The sequence below is a fragment of the Diabrotica undecimpunctata genome, chromosome 8 (assembly GCF_040954645.1).
Source record: "Diabrotica undecimpunctata isolate CICGRU chromosome 8, icDiaUnde3, whole genome shotgun sequence".
Lineage (NCBI taxonomy): Eukaryota > Metazoa > Arthropoda > Insecta > Coleoptera > Chrysomelidae > Diabrotica > Diabrotica undecimpunctata.
In genome coordinates this window covers 80895457-80919994 of record NC_092810.1, presented here as the reverse complement: position 1 = coordinate 80919994, position 24538 = coordinate 80895457, and the positions used below count along the sequence as shown (strand labels likewise).

The window sequence follows — 24538 nt, the reverse complement described above, 5'->3', positions numbered from 1 at the left end:
TTTAACCTATTACGGAGTCCACTTAATCCGACGTGTTGGTCGGAGTCCACATAAAGCGCTACCCAGATAATAATATACACGGTGTATATTCGCCTGGAGTTAGTATAATACCGTTTTAGTACGGAGCCCTCATTAACCGCTAGATCTATATATATATATATATATATATATATATATATATATATATATATATATATATACATATCCACCAACCGTCACCATCGGCGGTAGCATTGGTATTGATTAGTGATCGGTGTAGTAGTGTTTGGGGGCTCGGGAGCCCTGAAGAAGACATCAGAGAGGATGTCGAAAGCTCGGCGCAGTAATAATCGACGCGGTTCAGCCTGGAAATATTTTGTAATAGTATTAATCTTAGCTTTAGATTGGGTATATATATATATATATATATATATATATATATATATATATATATATATATATATATATATATATATATATATATATATATATATACTCACTCCGGGGTTAACAAGGATTCTGAAAAGTGTTGAAAATAGCTTTGGCAATAATAATAACAACATTAAACTTAATGTGGCTTGTAGATCAGCCCTAACAATTAATAATCTTTATTCTAAGATAAAAGATAAGACTCCCATAGATAGGCTTAGTAATATTGTCTACAACATTCCATGTCTCTCTTGCAACAATTCCTACATCGGTCAAACATCTCAATTATTGAAATCACGTATTACACTACACAAAAGTGATTCTAGACTTCACCCTGACCGTTGTGCATTAGCCAAACATGTCCATTCCACTGGTCATCTCATGGACTATACGAACACTACAATTCTCCACCGTGAGAACAATAAATCTAAAAGAGAGTTCATTGAAATGTCTTATATTTTCCTTAACGATTTCTCCATTAATGTTAAGAGTGACATTAAGAATCTAAGCGATATATACCACTTGTTACTTAAATCAGATACCAAGAACAATACTATATCACAGATAACTAACTTGACTGATATATCCATTAAGAACTAACATACCTTTATAATTAATTTTCATTAACAAAAAAAAATATATAACATTCCCTTTCTTTTCTTAGATACATCTCAATAAGGTGCAATAGTACATGAACAATAGAATATAATTAAATAAAGAAAATCAAAATAATAATTCCCTATACTGGGATTTAAATTCATTCGTTTTTACCAATGAACCTTAACGACATAAAGATTCATAAGAACTAATGAAGTTGTCAGCGCTTGCGTTCTGGCTATAACAGAACCTCACTTTTAAACTTTCTAAAAATCAAAAATTTAGTTATTGCCGACAATTCAAAGAATTACCTCCTTTTAAATGTAGTTACATTGGGTTTTTCGATTAACCTTGGGTAAGCCTTTACGTATCAAGTTCAAAGCTACCATACATGTCAAACCTTAAAAAAACTTTTTTTGTACATAGTAACAAAAAACACCACTATGTTACTAGCAAAGTTTTTTAATATTCTAACTCTACAATTCTAAGTTACGGTAAGATCAATAATGTTTTAATAGATAATATATGGTAGCTAATTATAATTTATTCTCTTTCAGCCCTGAAGAAGCCAAATTAATTCTCTTTGGCGAAAACGTTCGGCGAAACAATTGATACACATTAGAGTCTTTCTTGCAGATTTCCCCAATATTTAAGAGTTTACTATATATATATATATATATATATATATATATATATATATATATATATATATATATATATATATTGTTATGTTTCTTCTTTCCCAACCAAAGAAAAATAAATAAAAAAATCCATCGAAATAAAATTTCAAGATATCAGTATAATCAAATTGTATATAGTAATTTAAGATAAGATTTAGTGTAGATAAGAATAGAAATTTGTTTGGCAAACGACCTTTTTCCGTTTCAAACAAAATTATCAAAAAACCTTTGTTTAGAATTAGAAGACATTTTACCTGTAAGTTAATCTTTTCATTGTTTGTATAGTCGAGTATTAAATGACCATATTCTAATCTTTTGAAATATGTATAAATGATGTATTGACAAAACCAATTTTAAAAGTAAGCTATTTAGTTTTTCTCTGAAACCGAAATTAGGCTTTTCCAAAATCATGGTAAAAACAATTTGAGCTTTTGATTGGACGGTCGTTTTTAAATGGGAATTTGTGAGCCGATCATGAGACCGAAGGAGTTAGTGATATTTTGGTCATCGAAAGGAAACAGTCGTTTGTCTCAAGATAGGGTGTGGTTCGTGAGTTTGGATACCGGCGTAACGAAAAGAAGTGAATAGTTTGCAGAAGGAGATAACAAGTAGATTAAAAGACGTCCTTGTATCTACCGTGGGCATTTTATAAAGTATATGTGAAAGTATTCTTACGGCATCAAGTTGACAAAAGGAGGTCCTGGTGTCATAAATAAGTAGCTGAGTTTGGAGAAGTGAACCAGGTGTTTTTTTTGTGTAGTCTGCAGGAGGTTTGCAGAGACGTTAAGAAGGTGCCGAGGTGCCAAAGAGGAGAGATCACGTCATTGAGGAGACTGGACTTTTCTGGGTATGGTCCAACATACAACTCAAGAAGAAAATAAGCTGTAAGTGTTTGTACAATTAAATTTTATATCTGTGAAGGATCGGTTTGACATCATGGTCATTAGCATTCAAATTTAAGAACTGAGGTTTTGTTAGGCTAATCAAAAGTTTAAAGTTTTGTTGTTTCTTTGTTTCAAGTAAAGAAAATTTTAAGTAAAATTGGTTTTCACGTAATATAAATGTATGTAGCTTTATAATCTTATTATTATAAAAATTTGATTTATTTTCTTGTATGCTGATTGATAAGATAACGACAGAATTTAATAATTGTTTTATTCGTTCATATAAAATAAAGAAACGTAAATCTTTGTAATATAATATATTTGTATTCTTATTCTTTCTTCTCTATCCCGATAAAAGACAACTAGAAAATCTTTTGAATCCATCGAACACAGGTAATATAAGGATTATTTTACTTTTGATAACAAATAAGTTATAATTCTTTTTTATTGGCTCAATAAACTAAGATTAAAGTCAAAATAAACAATCATAACAAATGGCCCCCAACGTGTAAGGCGTAGAAAGTATTTCTAGTTAAAATTTAAACGGATAGAGAAAGAAAGCAGATTGATTGAAAATTTATTTGCCGATGGTTAAAGTTTATAATATTTGCTTTTATGACATTACATTTCAAATTTCTCTAGGTACAAATTTTTACATGATATAATTTATGATATTTGATTGATTTTTACAACTGACAAAAGTTTTAAAATTTTATTGCATTTATTTGAATTTATTGCATTTGGGATAAGAGGAAAAGTTTTCGTCTTTGCAACATTACTCGAATTTCATATTTGGCGGGGATATTATTGCACAAATTTCAAAGCTTCATATTTGGCGGGGATAAATATTCTAACGAACATGTCGACCACAAGGAGTCAAAGCAAAACGCAAGAAAGGAAAGAGGATAAGATAGAAAAGGAAACAATTATTGATGAAGGATCGGATAATGAAGGAAATGCTACAATAATGGAGGAAAGAAAAGAAACAGGGATGCTGGAAAAATTATTAGCAATGATGCAAATACAGACACAAACAATAGAGAAAAACCAAATTGAAACATCAAAGAAAATGGATAGAAATAACAGAAATATAGAGCAGCGTTTGGAAAACTATGAACAAAAATTAGAAGAAAATGATAGGAAAATGGAAAAGCGTTTGGACAAATATGAAAATTATGTAAAAGTCTGTTTATAAAAAGTCAGAGAAGAAACAGAGAGGAAACTAGAGATGCAAAGAGAAGAAATAGAAACTAAAATGAAAGATATTAAGACTGTCCAGAAAAAGGAATTAGATCAGTTAGAAGAAAAATTTGAAATGGCGCTACAAGAAGACAGGAAAGAAGTACAAAGGAGATTAAAGCAAAATGAAAAACATATTGCAGAAATTGAACTAAGAGGAGCAGAGAGAAAAGAAGTTATCGTCCATGGAACAAGCGAGGTAAAATTACAGTTTGGCGGGGATGTAAGAAAACTTCACCCCATACCGTTCATGAATAATCTAAAGAAGAAGATACAATACATGGGAAACTTTGAGACAGCTAAGGAAATGATCAGAAATCATCTCAAAGATGAGGCGTGTCTATGGTTCGACAGCAAAGTGGAGGAATTTGAAAATTGGCAAGAATTTGAAAATAAATTTCTGAATTTTTTCTGGGGAAAGACAGAGCAATTACAGATAAACAAGGAATTGCAAAATGGGAAATACCATGAGAGGATGGGTATATCAGAAAAAACATACGCATTGCAAATGTACAATAACGCAAAACATCTGCAATACAATTATTCATCCGAGCAATTAGTAGAGTCGATTGCAAGACACTTTGATGACACAATTGAAGATCAAATCAATCTACAAAACTACCAAGATATCGATAGTTTATGCCAATTCCTACAAATAAGGGCATCACGGATACAGGAAAAAAGAGCAAGAAGGTCACAAGAAAATTACAGACACCGAGAAACTCAGGAATACAGAGAGAGAGGACAAAATTTTAGGAGGGATTACACTAGACGAGAATTTATTCCCAGGAGGGAAAACGAAAATAGGGAAAACAGAAGAGGAAATGATGATTTCAGAAATCGGATATGGAATGAGGACAGATATCGAGAAAATCACAACAGAAATAACACACGCGCATATCCCGAAAACAGAAATTACAATAGACGAAATGAACAGGAATATCGTGGGAAACGGAACGGATATGACAGACCAAAAGAAAATAGAAGAGAGGTAAATCATACACAAATAGAAAAAAATGAGGATGAAAGCCACAACGATGAAAGAAGAAATACGGAAGAACAACAGTCGGTTTTTTCACGAAAGCACCCACTAAAACCAAAAAACCAGGCAGTAATTTTTTGTCACCCGAAGGAATTTATTAAATTAGCAGGAAATAATGAGGAAAGAAGAGGAGTTAATTTAAAATTTGTAGATGGTTTTATAAAAAATAGACCAATCAAAATTTTGATAGACACCGGTTCAGAAATAACATTGGTAAACAGAAAATTAATAGAAGAAGTGAGTTTGACAAATTTAATATACAAAATACCAAGGGTAAATTTGGTGGGTGCAAATAAACGGACATTGGCAACGATAAATGAAGGAATACGAGTGAGGGTACGATTAGATGAGAAAATGTATGCACTACAATGTGTAATAATGCCAAACATGTCGCATTACATGATTGTAGGAGTGGACGAACTGGCAGAAAAACATGTAGTCATAGATTTCAAAAATAATACGATGAAACTAACAGAAGAAAAAGAAGGAGAACAGGAAAATGAACATATGAAAAAGAAAATTGATAATTCGGAAAAAGAACAAACAGTGGAAATGAATTTGGCAACTAAGCGAGGACAAAGAAGAAAAGGAAGAAAACTTAAGAAAAGGATAAAGGAAGTCAATACCGGAGATTCCTCAAAAGAAGGGATGAGCCCCGAAGAAGAAGAAGAAATAGTGTCAACAAAAGAAAATGAAAAGGATATGATTAAAACAGTGGTATTTAAGGAAGAGATTGATGAAAAAGAGGAGGAAAAATGTGCGATAAATATGTGTCAAGAATCTGAGGAAAAAGAAAGAAAATTGATATGTGGAGAAGAAAAAGAAAATGAGGTGCATCTTATGTTAAAAGAACACGAAACTTTAATAAATGAGGAAAACAGAGTGGAAATAAAGTACCAACATTCTTTTGAGGTTAAAAACTTTCAATCGAAGACGTACCCGATCCCATATAAATATCGACAACAGGTGAAAGAAGAAATTAATAAAATGTTGAAAGACTATTCTTTATTGTTTTTGTATAGAGAAAAATCCCTAAATAATTCAGTAATTTTTATCGTATGCGAAGGCGGGGATTTGTTATGTTTCTTCTTTCCCAACCAAAGAAAAATAAATAAAAAAATCCATCGAAATAAAATTTCAAGATATCAATATAATCAAATTGTATATAGTAATTTAAGATAAGATTTAGTGTAGATAAGAATAGAAATTTGTTTGGCAAACGACCTTTTGCCGTTTCAAACAAAATTATCAAAAAACCTTTGTTTAGAATTAGAAGACATTTTACCTGTAAGTTAATCTTTTCATTGTTTGTATAGTCGAGTATTAAATGATCATATTCTAATCTTTTGAAATATGTATAAATGATGTATTGACAAAACCAATTTTAAAAGTAAGCTATTTAGTTTTTCTCTGAAACCGAAATTAGGCTTTTCCAAAATCATGGTAAAAACAATTTGAGCTTTTGATTGGACGGTCGTTTTTAAATGGGAATTTGTGAGCCGATCATGAGACCGAAGGAGTTAGTGATATTTTGGTCATCGAAAGGAAACAGTCGTTTGTCTCAAGATAGGGTGTGGTTCGTGAGTTTGGATACCGGCGTAACGAAAAGAAGTGAATAGTTTGCAGAAGGAGATAACAAGTAGATTAAAAGAGGTCCTTGTATGTACCGTGGGCATTTTATAAAGTATATGTGAAAGTATTCTTACGGCATCAAGTTGACAAAAGGAGGTCTTGGTGTCATAAATAAGTAGCTGAGTTTGGAGAAGTGAACCAGGTGTTTTTTTGTGTAGTCTGCAGGAGGTTTGCAGAGACGTTAAGAAGGTGCCGACGTGCCAAAGAGGAGAGATCACATCATTGAGGAGACTGGACTTTTCTGGGTATGGTCCAACATACAACTCAAGAAGAAAATAAGCTGTAAGTGTTTGTACAATTGAATTTTATATCTGTGAAGGATCGGTTTGACATCATGGTCATTAGCATTCAAATTTAAGAACTGAGGTTTTGTTAGGCTAATCAAAAGTTTAAAGTTTTGTTGTTTCTTTGTTTCAAGTAAAGAAAATTTTAAGTAAAATTGGTTTTCACGTAATATAAATGTATGTAGCTTTATAATCTTATTATTATAAAAATTTGATTTATTTTCTTGTATGCTGATTGATAAGATAACGACAGAATTTAATAATTGTTTTATTCGTTCATATAAAATAAAGAAACGTAAATCTTTGTAATATAATATATTTCTATTCTTATCCTTTCTTCTCTATCTGATAAAAGACAACTAGAAAATCTTTTGAATCCATCGAACACAGGTAATATAAGGATTATTTTACTTTTGATAACAAATAAGTTATAATTCTTTTTTATTGGCTCAATAAACTAAGATTAAAGTCAAAATAAACAATCATAACAATATATATATATATATATATATATATATATATATATATATATATATATATATACTTATATACATATGTATGTATATTTGTAGATGAGGAATAGAAAATACGGAATATATAGAAATAATCAAGTAAAAAGAATAGGTAAAACAAGAAGTGTGACATTAAGTAGAGATGCTTGAAAACAATGTGTACTGTAGATCCAGGACTACCGAACTCAACGCATGTGCCATATGACTTATGATTAACACGAAGATTAAGAAACAAAGTCACGTGCGCCTGAGAAGACTAAATACTTACTAAAACTAAAACTGAGTTATTAATTATAAAAAAATCTGTTTGGTCTTTTTCTATTTATTATCACCAACTAATATATTATAAAAGCAATCCATACCTTGTAAATTTGTTTTGAAATTTAAGTTTTGTACACGTATTAAATAATAATGCATAAAAACGATACTGAAATTATCACAGCTGTTACACCACAATGATGTCGAAAACCTACACTTCTAAGGTTGCTAGGTTTATTTACAAATGTAATCCTTCCCTGAACTTCTGCAAAAACAGGATCATATCTTTTGAGATACCAAATTAGAGCGTCTACATCTGACACATCTTCATATCTTTTGTCAAAACCTTTTTCTTTAAGAATATAATGACCATCGAAACCATTTGTGAGATAATCAATAGTTACAATAGAATAATTCTTCTTTAGTTCTATAGGGTGGTATTTTGGAATTTCGCATAAACCACATCTGACATGAACAGATACTACTCTAAACATCGGCGGCTTGGATGTGTCATAAATAACTTTCAGACCAGAAACCTGTAAAAATTCACCTCTAGATGTTTCTCCGTTGCTTCTTATTCCCAGTTCTAGAGTCTTTATTAAGTCGGCTCCACTTAGTTTGAGTGATACTAATTGATTTCCAAAAGGCATTGTTTCCAAAATTTCGCCGCGAGTGACAGTTAACTTTGAATCTCTACTTATAGATGCTCTGATGCTCCCTCCATTCATTAATCCGATTGGAAAGTCAGTCCAGCTAATCAAGGAATATGATGCTTTATACAAAACGTTAGCATCAGCTATTAAGTTACCAAAATTGCATTCCATTAACCTACAACTATGACCATCGAGAGTTACCTGCAAAGAAGCTACGATTTCTCCATTTATTGCTTCTGTTAATGGTCGATACGATTCTAACTTTTTTAAGATATCTTCATCTTGTGGTATAGAATTAACAAGAAGTTCAGGTTGGCCGGAGTAGGAGAGTATATCCCCCATTTCACTGAATGTCAGATTGAGTATTCCTGCAAAGTAAGGTTAAATTCTAGAAAATAGAAAACTTGTGGACAATTACTAAAAATAAATAATATACAACAGTATCGATCACCAATTAATTTGTCAACAAACCGTTTTTATCATATATATAGATATATACATATATATATATATATATATATATATATATATATATATATATATATATAATATATAAGAAATACTAAAGGCCCATCTTGAGTGATTTAAAAAGTAAAAAAAAGAAAATTAAAAAGTAAATCACCCAAGATGGGCCTCTAGTAATTTTTAAAAAGAAATATAATATAAAGTACACCTAATTACTTTTTAATCATAGGGTTTTTACTTTCTGTTCTCTATGTGTCAGAGTTAAAACACACCAGTAAAAGATGCCATAAACTAGTATTTCTTAAAAAGAAATATAATATACACCTAATTAGTTTTTAATCATAGGGTTTTTTCTTTCTGTTCTCTATGTGTCAGAGTTAAAACACACCAGTAAAAGATGCCATAAACTAAGTTTTACTATCTGTACCTAAATTTTAAAAATTTTAGAATGTATTTTGTCCATTATTTTATATTTTATATGTGTGTTATTAATGTTGAGTGTCAATGCTTTTACAAATAATCTCAACGACTAGTAAGTTGCACTGAGGAATTGTGATATTTTATAAATATTTACATATTTTTCTTATTACAGTGTCTTGAAAAAGGAATAAAACCATTCCGAAAGCTATACAAAAAGTCAAAAGAGTGTTTCATTAACATCCCGGCCAATTTTCTGACTGCAACCCTAATAAACTGTGTTGTATATATATATATATATATATATATATGTTACACTTGAAATTTTCCCGGGAGCTATATGTGCTTTCTGTGGTTTTCCGTGTTTGACTCCGCGTTGAATAATTTTGGTTTTGATAAAAAAACATTATTTTGACGACGTTTCGGCAAGGTCGCACTTGCTATGTCAAGTCAGGTAGTAAGAAGTTAACTTCAAACACCAGCAAGAGCGGTACTACCTGTAGTCCAGTTACTGTGGCATTTTCCCTTTAAATTTTTTATAACTGCACCGATTTATCTGAAATTTTTACAGTAGGTAGTAAATTACTCAAAAAACGTAAGTTATATGGTGCCGATGTGTGCTTCTACCCCTGGGGTGGTTGGCACCCCATCTAGGGGGTTGAACTTTTTACACTCAAAATAACCCCGGGAATTGATAGAGAATCAAATTTTAAACAAAAAATGTTATATAAATTTTTTTCTCGAAATCAATACTTTTTGAGTTATACGCACTTGAAAAAGTAAACTTTTCGCAAAAAAAGAACATGTTTTCCAATGATTTTGTACGAATAACTCAAAAACAAAGCGTTTTATTGAAAAATCTATAATGAACAAAAATAAAGCTTATAAAAAAATAAAGAGATTGTTTTTTTATTAAGTTTTATAAGTACAATACTAAGCGATTTATAATTGTTTGAAGATGACTTTTTATTTTTGGGATATTATACTCGATGCATTTAACATCAAATATCGGAAAATGGACATCTTTTTTGATAAAAACTCATACAACACTTTTTAAAGAGCTAGAAAAAACCTTTAAAATGAGCTATGTTAAAAGCCATTTCGATTAAAACAAAGCGAAATACGAAGGAAAGAATTTGAATTACTCTAGCGTAAAAAAAAACGAGCAGTATAAGTAACACTATTTCGATTAGAATTGAAATTAAACGTATATCTTCTACAATTAATTTTTTTTAGTATTATTTATAAGTTTTAAAAGTTTAACCTGTTTAAAATGCGTATTTTTTGAAAAAATCATGTCTAAATTAAAAAATTTTTTTTTTTAATTATCTAAAAATTTACATTTTTTCAAAATAAATCTAAAACTATAAGAGATACGTGAAAAATGGTTCTATGCCAAAATGTAGTTTTTTTCTTAACAAAAATTTTGATTTTTTTATTTTTGTTGTAGCTCAAAAAATAATAGAGATATAGCCAATTGAAGTTTGAGATACAGCGGCTGACACACCTGTAATCAGCACTTTGGCCCTTTACTATTTAAAAAGAAAGAATTTTAACATATTTTAATCTATTTAGTCTTGTAGCTTTTGAAATTACCTTCAAAACATTTTTTTCATGGACACTGTAACTTAAAAATTAACGGAGTTATTCTAAAAAACATTTGGAGCATGTTATTTATATTTTGGAGCGTCAACTTATTTTCTGTATATAAAAGCTTTATTCAAGTATATTCGATAAACTGGTAACAGACACACTAACACTCACACAAATATGTATATAATACATACATACATACATATATATATACCTATATATATATATATATATATATATATATATATATATATATATGTATATATATGTTATGTATATAATATAGTCACCTCTAAACTGAACATCTGCTTCAGAGAACTAACGAACGTGGGCAAGCCGCCAATGAGTGCCAATGACAGGAGTACTTCAGATCTCGAAGACATTTTAGAAGCTGGGAGATACTATACAATTTTGCTGTATGGCCTTGCCAAAGACACCCACATGAACAAAATGAATAAGGTCGAAGATTATTCATCATTACTTGAACAAATGCAATACGAATCCTTTATTAAAGCCACAACTAAAAATAGTGCAGTTCAATTATCATCTCTTGTACCAAATGTAAGTGCCCTGGATGGGCATATCAAAAGAGTTTATTTACAAACTCAGATATGGCTTGGAAACAAAGAGATTGATATAACGGATTGGGGATGGTTCAAGAGTGATGATATTTTACAACCAATAAAAATGAACAGTTCACCTGCACGAGAAGAACTATTGAAAATGACTTTTTGTGTGGCTGTCGTAGACTAGGTCTATTTTGCAATGATACGTGTGGAACATGCTCTGGCGACAATTGTCAAAACTGTCCTGCAATAGACGAAGAGGTGGAGTTAGAATACGACGAGAATGACGTTTCAGACAATGAATAATTTGATATATTGTAAATAATTTTTATTTTTGTAAATATATTTTGTATACTTTCTAATGTAAAGTATTTTCATGCATAATTTTTTACAATAAAAACATCATGAGTATACTTAATTTTTTTATTTAGACATTTACCAAAGGGGAATTTGTTTCGTGAGCATAGAGGCGATTTTTAAGGGTTGAAAATAAGCAACCAGTCAAAAAATATTTTTTTGATAAGAAATGAATTTTTGAATATAAATGTACATTAAAAACTTTTAAAGTTGTTTAAAAAGATTTTTTTATATATTTTGACATAGGGGGTAGTTTTTAATGGTTGAAGTGTTGCAATCAACCAAAATTATTTTATATAAGCAGAGAATTACATTGTAGATGATATAAATGCACTACAAAAGCGTTTGAACCTGTTAAACGATTTTTTACAATTATTTTTATTAAAAGGGGCGGTTTTTAAGATTATTTAAGGGTTGAGAATGTACACAATTTCCATTATTATAATTGGCAATATTTCAATTACCTAATTTAACACGATTTAAATGGATAAAATGCTTTAATATAAATTTTTTTCATTATTTTCAATAAGGGGTGATTTCACCCCTTAAAAATAAAAAGCTCACCTAGCGCATATATAACTTTTGAAGAGGGAGGTAAAATAAGACTAATTCCAAATTTTTAGCAAAATCGATTCAGTTATAAAAAATTTAGAGGTATTAACCTCTTTTCCTCCACAGTGACTGGAGTACTGACTTGACAATGGGAATGGGAAGTGCGACCTTGTCGAAATATCGTCAAAATAATGGTTTTTATCAAAATCCAAATTATTCCCCGCGGAGTCAAACCCAGAAAACCACAGACAGCATATATATATATATATATATATATATATATATATATATATATATATATATATATATATATATATATAACTATAATAAAATCTTATTATTTAATATTTTGGCTTTCAAAATACAAACCATTAACAAAATGGCAGTCATATCAGTTAATATTATAAATTACAGGAGTTGTTAATCTTTTAAAATATGTTCCGGAGGCGATTTGATTGAAATCAAATCAAATTATATGGTATCAAGAAAAATATCCCACTAAGCAAAATTAACCCGTATTTTAATTAGGTTAAATAATTATTTAAGTATGTAGACACAGTTTTGGATTTTTGTTTTTTTTTTAGTCTTCAACATCAGCAAATAAATTTATGGCTACTTTATTAATAGAAACCTTTTAGCCTTTTAAAACAATTAAATTTCCAATCCACAGGATAGGTATAAATAATCTAAAATCATATTTCTAATCAAAAACGAAGAAAAAAAAATAAAAAAATATAAAGTGTATTTCTTTTTTTGTGGCATTGTACCCAACAAAATTTTTAGAGCAGATATGCTGTAGGTAAATATGTTTATATTATCACAAAATTGCCATTGACTTAATATTGTTTAAATAATGCTTTGTATTTATAATTTTATTTGCATTTGGATATCTTGATATAGCTTCTCAATTTGGTATCATATTTCCAAGTTAAAAAAAAAAACTTACCTAAATATTTAGTATAAGCATAGGCCTGAACTACAGGTACTTTCTTCCCGGAAGGTTGTGTTATTACGGTTGGATAGGGCCCTTCAATTGTATCTGTATCTGGTTGCGGCCCGTTCCAAAGAAAGGTGTTCGTATGTCCACCCACTACCACATCTACTAACGGGACCTTTTCAGCAATTTCTTTGTCCTTTAGGTAACCAGAATGACCTACAGCTATAATGATTTTAATTCCTTGTTGGTCTAAAAGTTCGGCCTGTTTATTGATTTCTTCAATTTCATCTAAAAATATTGTTTGTTCCGGGCTGGATATCTTCTTGGTTTCAGGTGTCAAATATCCTAAAGATACGTTAATTTTAATGTATGGTATTGATGTAGGTATAAGAAGTAAACTATTTTTATATTTATTTTTTTTATTTTAACTATTTTTATAATTATGTAGTAGATTAATATCCCAACGGACTGAGTGATTCAAGGAGCTGAGTAAATGCTTGGAGTAATACTCATAATAATATATTAATAATATATTATATGTATATATTATATATATATATATATATATATATATATATATATATATATATATATATATATATATATATATATATATATATATATATATATATATATATTATATATATATTATACACTCTGGGCCAAAATTAACCGGCCACCTCAAAAATGAGTAATTTTTGATGTCTTATATCTCCTAAAATTGTTGTCCGATTTAAATGATTTTTTTAATATGTTATAGCCTTATTCCTTGACAATATCGTTATAATAATATGGTTGCTAAACAGGCAAATTTTCATTGTATACCGGGTGTACGAATTAAACTGTGTTTTTTTCTTAAAGTTTGCATCACCTTGTGGAATATTCTAGCATTTATAAAATATTGAAATTAAAACCTAACTAAAGCCTCATGTTTTCTCAACATTTTGTTTTTTGATTCATTCGCTTATGTTGGACAATACAAAATTTAGTAAGTTTAACAACTAGCCATGCTTTTCATCAATACAGATGATTTAACTCACCAGCAAAATTAACCCCACCACCTTTATTATTGTTTTGTTTACATTACCTGTGACAGTTTGTTTCCTAAATTTTTGTTATCGAAGGATTTTTGACATATAGTCTTTGTACGACATTGTTGCAAATATGTTTCAGTGTTAATAACAATTCTTGAACAATTTGTAATTAAAATTAACAATTAAAATTGTAATTTTATATCATTGTGATCGAATATTGTTTAAGTTGAAATTTTAGTGCTTATTTATTGTTTGTGATTGTAAAAATGCCACTCGTTCCATGCAGCTAGATGCTGCTAGGGCAGTGGCTTTGGTTCATGCTGGTTACAGTCAACGTGATATCGCTGGTATACTCGATGTACCAAGAACTACGGTACAAGATGCCATCAGACGATTTCAGGAGACAGGATCGTACAACCGCAGACCAGGTCAAGGCCGAAAACAATGCACTTCAGTTCCGAGATGACCGCTTCATTGTCACTAAAGTATTGAGAAATCGCTTTGGCACCGATCCTAAAGCTCGTAGGTCTCTTCTTGAGGTAAGAAACGTTAGTGTGAGTAGACAAACGATTAGAAGAAGACTGTCAGAAATAAACTTGAGGGCTTTTCGTCCAGCTCGTGCACCACAACTGCTTCCACAACACCGTAGGGCTAAACTTCATTTTGCGCGAGAATATGCTAACTGGACTATGGCGGAATGGAAGAATATACTATTCTCAGATGAGAGCAGAATAGCCCTAAAAGGTCTAGATGGACACCAACGTGTCTAAAGGCGTCAAAATGAAAGGTTTGCTGCATGCGCTATTACCGAAACAGTGGCTTACCGAGGAGGGTCAATAATGACTTGGGGAGGTATTTCTTACGAAGCGCGTACTGATCTTGTTGTGTTCGGTAGAGGCAGTGTGAATACCCATGTATACGTGCAAGAAGTTCTCCAAGACCATGTCATGCCTTTTGCACCATTCATTGGTGATAACTTCAGACTAATTCATGACAATGCACGTTGCCATATAGCAAGATCTACTTGTGAGTACCTTAATGAGGTCGGGATTCAAGTTCTACCATGGCCAGCACACAGTCCCGATCTTAACCCAATTGAGCACATCTAGGATAACCTCAAAAGGCGGGTAAGTGCAAGAGTACCAGGCCTTGCATCCTTTGAAGAGATGAAGACAGCTGCGGTAGAGGATTGGCAGACAATATTCCCCAATCTGATATCCAGGATATCATGAATGGATTGCCAAACCGGCTCCAAGAAGTCCTAAGGGCTAAAGACGGCAACACCCACTATTGATACCCAATTTTTTTTCAATTAGACTTTGATTTCCAAAATATTGTTAATTTGAATTTTCTTCGAAGATGTTATTCATTGGATTTTTACTATAACAAATGACTTTTTTTTAAAAAGATTATTTTTTCTCTTCCGCGGAATTTAAAATTGATAAAAACAGGTCTAGTTGTTAGAGCACCTAACTTTTGTATTATCCCACATAAGCGAATTAATCAAAAAACAAAATGTTGAGAAAGCATGAGGCTATAGTAACGATTTAATTTCAGTATTTTACAAATACTAGAATATTCCACAGGGTGATGGAAACGTTAAGAAAAAAACACAGTTTGATTCGTACACCTGGTATACAATTAAAATTTACCTGTTTAACAACAATATTATTATAAAGATATTGTCAATGAATAAGACTATAACATACTAAAAAAATCACTTAAATCGGACAATATATTTAGGAGATATAAGAAATCAAAAATGACCCATTTTTCAGGTGGCCGGTTAATTTTGGCCCAGAGTGTATATATATATATGTATATTATATATATATATATATATATATATATATATATATATAATATATGTATATATATATATATATATGTATATATATATATATATATATATATATATATATATATATATATATATATATATATAAAGTTATAGTGAATAACCGGCAGTGTATGCAAATAGTTATAGGACATTGCCCGAGCCACGTCTACTGTTTCCGCATATCTCCGGTTAGCTAGAATTGCATTTTTATCATTTTGTATTGTAAGGCACAAAATATTAATTTTATAATTCAGTTTAGAATCTTTTCTCTTCAATAAAACTTTTATTTGTAAAAATTGTTTAAATAAATCTTTTTTAAAAATCGATATACAGAGTATTCCAAGTTTAGTGGCGCAGTCAGTGGATAGATTAAACGGACTTTAACGAATATAAATCCTGATTAGTAGTATTAACGATTTAATAATCTATCGAACGAATAAATAACTGGAATCGCGAATAAAGACTCTTAGTAGGGTGAATTGAGTAGCCTTGAAGAATACTGTAAAGGAAAATTCAAGTAAATATTGAAGTTCTTGTGAAGGTCCTGTTCCTGCCGTGTCAACGTGGACTCAGAGCATAGATGGGCTGGAAACTATTCTTACTGTAAGTACCTTTATTTATGTCGTATAGAGAGCAACAGTTTTTCATTAATTTAGATAGTTCAAGTAATTCTGACTCAAATTATGACTCAAAAAACAATAAATTATTATTTAAAACTCAACCAAATACTTCTAATATTTTTCCTAAAATTATTTTATCAAAATCTAAATTAACTATGGCTTTACTTCAACTCAAAAAAGAATATCTGGACACGATTCCAGAATTCCATGGAGATGTCGCGTTACTTCCACGCTTCATAGAGATTTGCGAAAAATTAGTCAATAAATTCTACAATATAACCGACCCAACCGATTTTTAAAATGAATATTTTACTTGTAGCAATTTAGCAAAAATTAAAGGTGATGCCGCCATAAATATGTCTTCATATACTATAAGAACTTGGGAAAATTTAAAAGATACTCTATTAAACACATATGCAGATAAAAGATACGTATATATACTTAGTATAGAAATCACACACCTAAAGCATGGCAATGAATCGCTATTTTTTGAGTTTTTCTAAAAAATACAGCATGTCTTAAATCTCCAAATATCTTTGTTGGAAACTCGTTCTAATATTAACGAATAAGAGATACTTGGTAGTTATTTTATAAATTTAGCTTTAAGAGTATTGCTACGTGGTCTTAAGGAACCTTTGGGTACTTTTATGCGTACTAAAAACCCTATTGATATGAACACAGCTTTAAACTTTCTAACAAATGATATCCAAATTTATATGGGACAAAATAATTGTACAAAAAATCAAAACCTCTCATCATCAAATAATTTTTCACATAAGAACAAATCAAATCTCATCTAATTATGTTCTACCAAATAAATTTAACTTCCAAGATAATTACCAAAGAAATCATAATTATTTTCAATCCCCAAAAACTCACTATCAAAACATACAAACTTTTTAAATTTTAATTTTAAATATTTTATATATTTTAATATTTTAATAATAATCAAAACCAACCTGGCAGTAGCAGAGATAATAACGTTTTTAGACCAAATCAAAACCGAAATCTTCCAAATCCAACTCCGATGACTATTTCAACAACTAATACTTCCAGACCGAACTAAAATTATCAAAATCGATATAAACCTCGTAATCAAAATTATTTTTCAAACTAACCACAAAATACAAAAAAATAACGTCAAAAAATTGTTAAAGTTTTTTGCTTTTTGTATTTAAATTAGTATTATTTACAGTATTAAATACAGTTCCGTAGTAGTATTCATAGAAATTAGACGTGCCTTCGGTATAGCAATAATCGAGACTCCAGTAAACCGCCCATTGTTTGAATTTAATACAATTAATATTGTGCCTTAAATTGTGAAATTTGTGGCGTTCTAACAGCAATATCGTTTATTGAACCACCTACCATATGAGTGTCAATAGCGGGGGGAAACCCCCTGACCCCAAAAAACCCACAAAACCAGCTATGTCTGGAAATATATTCGATAATCAAAGTGATGCCGAAATTGATCTTTCTGTGAGTACTCCAATTCCAATCAATTTGATGAATAATCCAAATACAACCAATCTGAATGAAACACAACAAAAACTAATAAAACAGGTACGACAAGCATTTTTATTCAATAATAATGATCTAGGCCCATATCATGTGTATATCGAGAATAGCTCTACTGAGTTTAAGGGTAAACTAAATCCTTTAAAGATTGGTGAAATTATTTTGTCTAACTTTCCTGAAGCAGACAATATGATTTCAAGTATAGACGCCATTGGCCGAAATAGAATTAGAGTCAAATGTAAAGATTATAAAACTGCTAATAACCTTATTAAAAACAAAACTCTAGAAATATTTCGTTTAAATAATTTAGATATGTATATTCCAAAATTTATTTTATACAGACAAGGAGTTATTAGGGATTCATCGGAAAAGTATATTAAAAATAGAATTAAACAGTATGATAGTCATTGCATATTTGAAATTGCAAACGTTAAAAGAATTACGCGTAAAGTAGAAAAAATTGTTAATAAGGAAAAAATTGTCGAATATGTCCCTACTAAGTCTTGTAAATACTAAACTTCACCTAAATATATAGTCATCAATAAGGTTATTAAAGAAGTTGAAATATATAAACAGAAAGTTTTGTTATGCTTTAACTGTCTTAGATACGACCACTTAGGAAATCAATGTAGGAGTCATCCAAGATGTAACAGATGCCAAGAAACTCATAATTCAAAGGTTTGTACAGAAGTTGAGTTCACACAAGTATGTTTAAGTTGTAAGGGGAATCATTTGATCACAAATTTAAGCGCGTGGCCAGAATTTACACGACAATAGTTAATAAAAGAGACGATGGGTTTAACAAACATTAATTTTTACGATGCAAATAAACAAGTGCCTAAGAATTCATATGCTAGTATTCTTAGGACCAATACAGTCAAAAATAATACAAATTTTCCATAAAATTCACAACCTTCTATGTACTTCCTCCCAGGGAAATAATTTTGCTAAATTTATATTTAATCGTCACACAAACAACAGTAGGCCAAATAAAAGGCAGAAACCAAATAATTCAGACCCAACTGATATAGCTAGAAAAGAAATAGTATGTACAGTTTCCCCTCCAAAACATCCTGAGGGAATAGTTAAAAGTCAATTCTACCAAAAAACTTAAACATTGCAGATTCACGGTCAGAAGAGTTAAATTCTTCTGTAATAAATGTCGTTTTAGATTCGGTTCTTACAATTGTTAATTCATTTAAACAAAATAATAATTTTGATATTTCAAAAGCTAATGTAATTCAGATAATTAGTAACCATTTTAACCAAAATCTATGGTCTTGTGTGTTGTGTCCTTTCCTGACACACAAGACCATATATTCACCATGCAACAAGTAATAGAAAAAGCCTTAAAGAAAAATAAAGAAATACATCTGAGCTTTATAGACATGGAAAAAGCATTCGACTCAGTCAAAAGAAAAGATATATGGGAAAGCCTAAAGAAGAAACAAGTAAGTGAAGAACTGATAGAAGCAACAAAGAGTATATACATGAAAACAACAAATACAGTAAGAATGTTAAATATACAGTCAGAACCATTTAAAACAACACAAGGAGTGAGACAAGGGGGAAGTCTCAGCCCAGTACTATTCATAAATGTAATAGATGAGATAGTGAAAGAATGTAAGAAAACATTCAAGAAATACTGCATCGGTTGGAACAGAATGCAAATGATAAATGCTGAGATGTGTATATTTGCAGACGACATAGTATTAATTGCGGAAACTGCAGAAAAACTGAAATACAACTTAGAGAAATGGAACCTAGAAGCAAGCAAATACAACTTAAACGTAAACAAAGAGAAGACTCAAATAATGAAAATATCAAGGAAACAAGGGACGGAAGATCAAATAGAAGTAATGATAGACCAACAAAAAATAATACAGACAAATTCATACAAATACTTAGGAACAGTAATCAACAACAAAGGAGACATCGAGGATGATCTTAACAACAGAATGGAAAACACAGGAAAACTATTCCAAGCACTAAATAGAGGATTCCTTAATAACAAAGAAATATCAACAAAGACCAAGATGACAATATACAAAACAATATATAGACCTACAGTGACATATGGAGCAGAAAATTGGATATTAAACAAAAGACATCAGAGCAGAATCCAGGCAGCAGAGATGAAATACCTCAGAAGAACGATAGGAGTAAAAAGAATGGATAGAATCAGAAATGAAGAAATAAGAGAAAGACTCAAAATCAAACCGATACTCGAGTCAATCAAAGAGAAAAAATTGGCATGGTTCGGACATCTAACCCAGATGGACAATAATAGACAAGTTAAAAGAGTGTGGGACGCCAAACCAATAGGGAAGAACAGAAGAGGAAGACCCATTAAAGAATGGAACAGTGACATCTCGCAGATACTACAGAGTAAGGGTAAGACTTGGCAGGAAGCAACACAGATGGCATCCAATAGGAAGGAATGGAGAAAGTTCGTTAAGAGCTAGGACACCTCAGAAGACTGTCAAATAGTGTAATGTAATGAATTGTATTTTAAACGGCCCAACACCGAAAGGTACAAATGGGTCTACTGATTAAGTAAAGTAAGTTTAACCAAAATCTAGCATCAAATTCGCAGACTTAAATAAAATAAACATAGTACAGTGGAACTGTCGTTCGGCAGTTGCTAATAAAGAGAATTTAGAATATTTACTTTATCAAAACGACATCACTATTATAGCTCTATTATCTGAAGCTGGTTCAAACCGGGAAAATATTATAATTTTAAAGAATTAAATTGTGCGAGCTGACCGCACTGATGGATATGGCGGTTGTGCAATCCTTTTGAAATCCAACATAATATATGAAGAAAAAAATTTTCAAAATACGTATTCGTTTACATATATGTGTATTTCAATAAAAATTTCACATTTCAAGAAACCTTTACATATTATTTCTCTATATAATGAACCCAGGAACAAATTTTAATTCAACAATCGATCGACTTTTTAGAAAATATACCAAAACCATTTATAATTGGAGGCGATTTTAAGGCATACAATTCGGCATGGGGCTGCGAAGTTGATGATAGATTAGGTAAAGATCTTCTAGATGCTATAGAATACTGTAATTTAGAATATTTAAACGACGGGTTCCCCACTCTTGCTCATTCCAATAAACCTTCTGCTGTAGACTTAACCATTTGTTCCCTAGATATTGCCCCTCATTTTCGTTGGAATACTCTACAAGAACCTTATTGATCTAATCATGTGCCAATTATTTTTTCATCACAAAGTTTCTCCGCAGCAGAAGCCACATCCAGTAGAAAACACAGGATCTGGAACCTTAGCAGAGCCAATTGGATGAAGTATACCAGTACTTTGGAAACAATGAAAATACCATTAATCTACGAAGAATTGTTGACAAATATAAACCAGGCAGCCAACGTCGCTATCCCAAAACATTCTTCCATTAAAGAAAAAAACAAAGGTCATATTCCGAAACCATGGTGGAACAATCGTTGTAAGTTAGCAGCTAAAAATAAAAAACATTCGTTTATAAATTATAAACAGAATCCAACGCTCCAAAACCTAATGGAGTATAAACGACTAGATGCTATTGCAAAGAAAATCTTCAAACAGAAGAAAAAGAAGAATTGGATTGATTTTTGCGAAAGTCTAAACTCAAGAACACCAAGAAAAGATGTCTGGCGAAAAGTTAATTGTTTTAAGAACCGCAAACAAGCCAACAAAGTACCTATTGATCCAGTAGATACATGGTTGCAGGAATTCCATAAAAAAATTGCCCTGCCATGGGTTCCAAATGACGACACTGTACAAGATCATATCCAAACAGTACCCAGACAAAACCACAATTTTGATGAAAATTTTCATTTATGAGAATTGCATCGAGCCCTTGAACAAAGAAATAATACTTCTCCAGATATTGACAATGTATCATATTCGCTGTTATACAACTTACCTATAGAATATAAAATTTCACTAGTAAACATGTTCAACAATATTTGGACAAATAAGACAACAGTACCAAATAGGTGGAAAGAGTATCTGGTAATTCCGATTAAAAAACCTGGCAAACCAGAACGTGATTCAAGTTCTTACCGACCTATCTCCTTATTTTCATGTCTTTTAAAAACATTTGCAAGAATAATTAAAAATAGATTTGAACATTGGCTAGAACACGATGGTATACTTCCAAGTTCCCAATATGGTTTTCGCAAGTCCAGGTCCACTCAAGATGCAACTACAGTTCTAGTTACTTCAATTCAGCTTAATTTTACATCAAATAAGTCTACAGCAGCTGCGTTCCTTGACATTTCTGCTGCTTTTGATAATGTCAATTTAGACATTCTTTACCAAAAAATGTTGTATATTGGTATCGCTAGATCATTTGTTCTCTTTTTAAAATCTTTATATTCTAACAGACTAACTTTTTGAAAAATTAATAATGAGGAATTTTCATACCCCCGACTAACTAATATTGGATTGCCAGAGGAGAGTATTTTAAGCCCGATTTTATACATCCTGTACAACATAGATCTTGAAGTTAGTGTACCGAACCATACAAAAATTCTTCAATATGCTGATGATGTTGTTTTATATACAGCAGGAAAATTGTTAAGTACCTGTGAGGATAATTTGAAAGTCATATTAGAAATCGTAAATCAATACTATGAAGAAATAGGATTATGAATTTCTGATACAAAAACTGAGGTGTGTTACTTTTTACAAAAGCATAGAGTTCCATAAGACAATCTTAACGTGGGAAAGTTTAATTTCGTATAAAAAACTGTATTAAGTATCTTGGTACCTATCTAGACAGGAAATTGTTATGAAAAGATCACATTCATCAAATTGTTAAAAAAATCAGAAAACTCAATAAACATTTTAAGAGCTTTTTGTAAAACAAATTGGGAAGCAGACCCAAATATTGCTTAGATGTTTTACCGTAACATGATCAGGCCGATTTTCGACTATAACTGTCATTTATTTGGATCGGCAGCCAATACACATCTAAACAAAGTTTCCAAGTTCAAAAAAATAAATGCCTGAGATTATGCATAGGTTATTTATAATCCACTCCAGTCCAAATAATGGAAAATGAAGCGGGGAACCTCCATTGTATTTACGCCACCAATTCCTTAGCGACAAATTTACAGTCCGAATTATGTCCAAAAATTGTAAATACCTTCAAGATCTTAATGAGCTATCAGTTTTAGACCTCACCCATAGGTACTGGAGAACTAAAAAATCTATACCTTTCTATAAAACGATATAATTATTAAAGAAAAATGGACAAATTATTAGTACATTTCTACTGATGGGTCAAAAGAGGCAAATGAAACGGGCTGTGCAATGTTCCACGAAAATAAAAATTACCATCACCAGTATAGCTTACCCAGTGAATGCTCAATATACACAGCAGAAATGATGGCAATAATGTTTGCTCTTCAGTATGTAGTACTGAATCCGACTAGCAACTATGTTATATTTACTGACAGTAAAAGCGTGGTCGACAGATTTAACAACATTCAAGTAGTCAAACACATAAACCACATTGAACTGAAAATCTTATAATTCTTCATAAAACTATACAATTAGGATTAAATGTAATAATTACATGGATCAAGGGCCATTCGGGAATAAAAGGCAATGAGATCGTTGATAATTTGGCTAAATCAGCATATATGCTTGGAGAAAAAGTAAACAAAAATTTAATTCCAGCGACAGATATTGACACCGTTAGTAGACAAAACTTAAAAATAATTGACATTTATATTACAGAGAATGTAAAACTGGCTTAAACTTTTATCATTGTAACACTAGGATACCCGCAAGAAGATGGTTCTACATATAATCTAATCGACATTTTATAAAGACCATTAATCGGCTGAGAGCAAATCATGCTCTTACGCCATCTTACATGCATGGAATCGGCTTATCAAATACTCCCAATTGTACTTGTGGCAAAATAGGCGATCTAACACACATTATATTAGAATGTGATTTACAAATTATTAATATAACCGAACTTTATAAGGAATTAATAAATTCTAAGTGTGGTTTTAGTCTAAGAATTAAGAAAATAGAAATAGAACAAAAAACAACAAAATAAATACAAAAAAAAAACAAAACAAAGTAAAAAAAAAAACAAATAAAGCAACAAAATAAAAAAAACAAAGCCATTTTTTAGAAAAAAAAAAAAAATAAATAAAACACAAAATATAATTACAGAACTACATAATATAGACGAAATAAATAATTCTGAAGATAATGACCATTTTTTAGAGCAACTTGCCTCGGACCAAATTGAATAGAATTATTAAATATAACAAATAAAGAAAGTGAACTACCGTATATAATTTTTCCTGAAAATAATCTGAAAGTTTTAATTGATACCGGTAGTACTAAATCTATTGTTGTTCCTAATGTACCGGAAAAATATTTTTAAAATTCCATTTTTCGGAAGCTT

The 24538-nt window shown here is 30.7% G+C and overlaps 1 protein-coding gene across 5 annotated transcripts in view; it reads right to left on the bottom strand.

Annotated features, from left to right (window-relative positions):
* The window catches only part of LOC140447717 (protein 5NUC-like), a 174644-nt gene that overhangs the window by 85422 nt on the left and 64684 nt on the right, over positions 1-24538 (bottom strand). For 2 of the 5 annotated variants that reach the window (XM_072540531.1, XM_072540528.1), the window contains exon 3: positions 13086-13421. The exons of 2 other annotated variants lie outside the window; for them this stretch is intronic. In XM_072540531.1, coding sequence (XP_072396632.1) covers positions 13086-13421 — 336 coding nt within the window. Of the gene's footprint in view, positions 1-7575; positions 8558-13085; positions 13422-24538 lie in introns of those variants that run through there. One more of the 5 variants, XM_072540530.1, reaches the window with a different exon arrangement.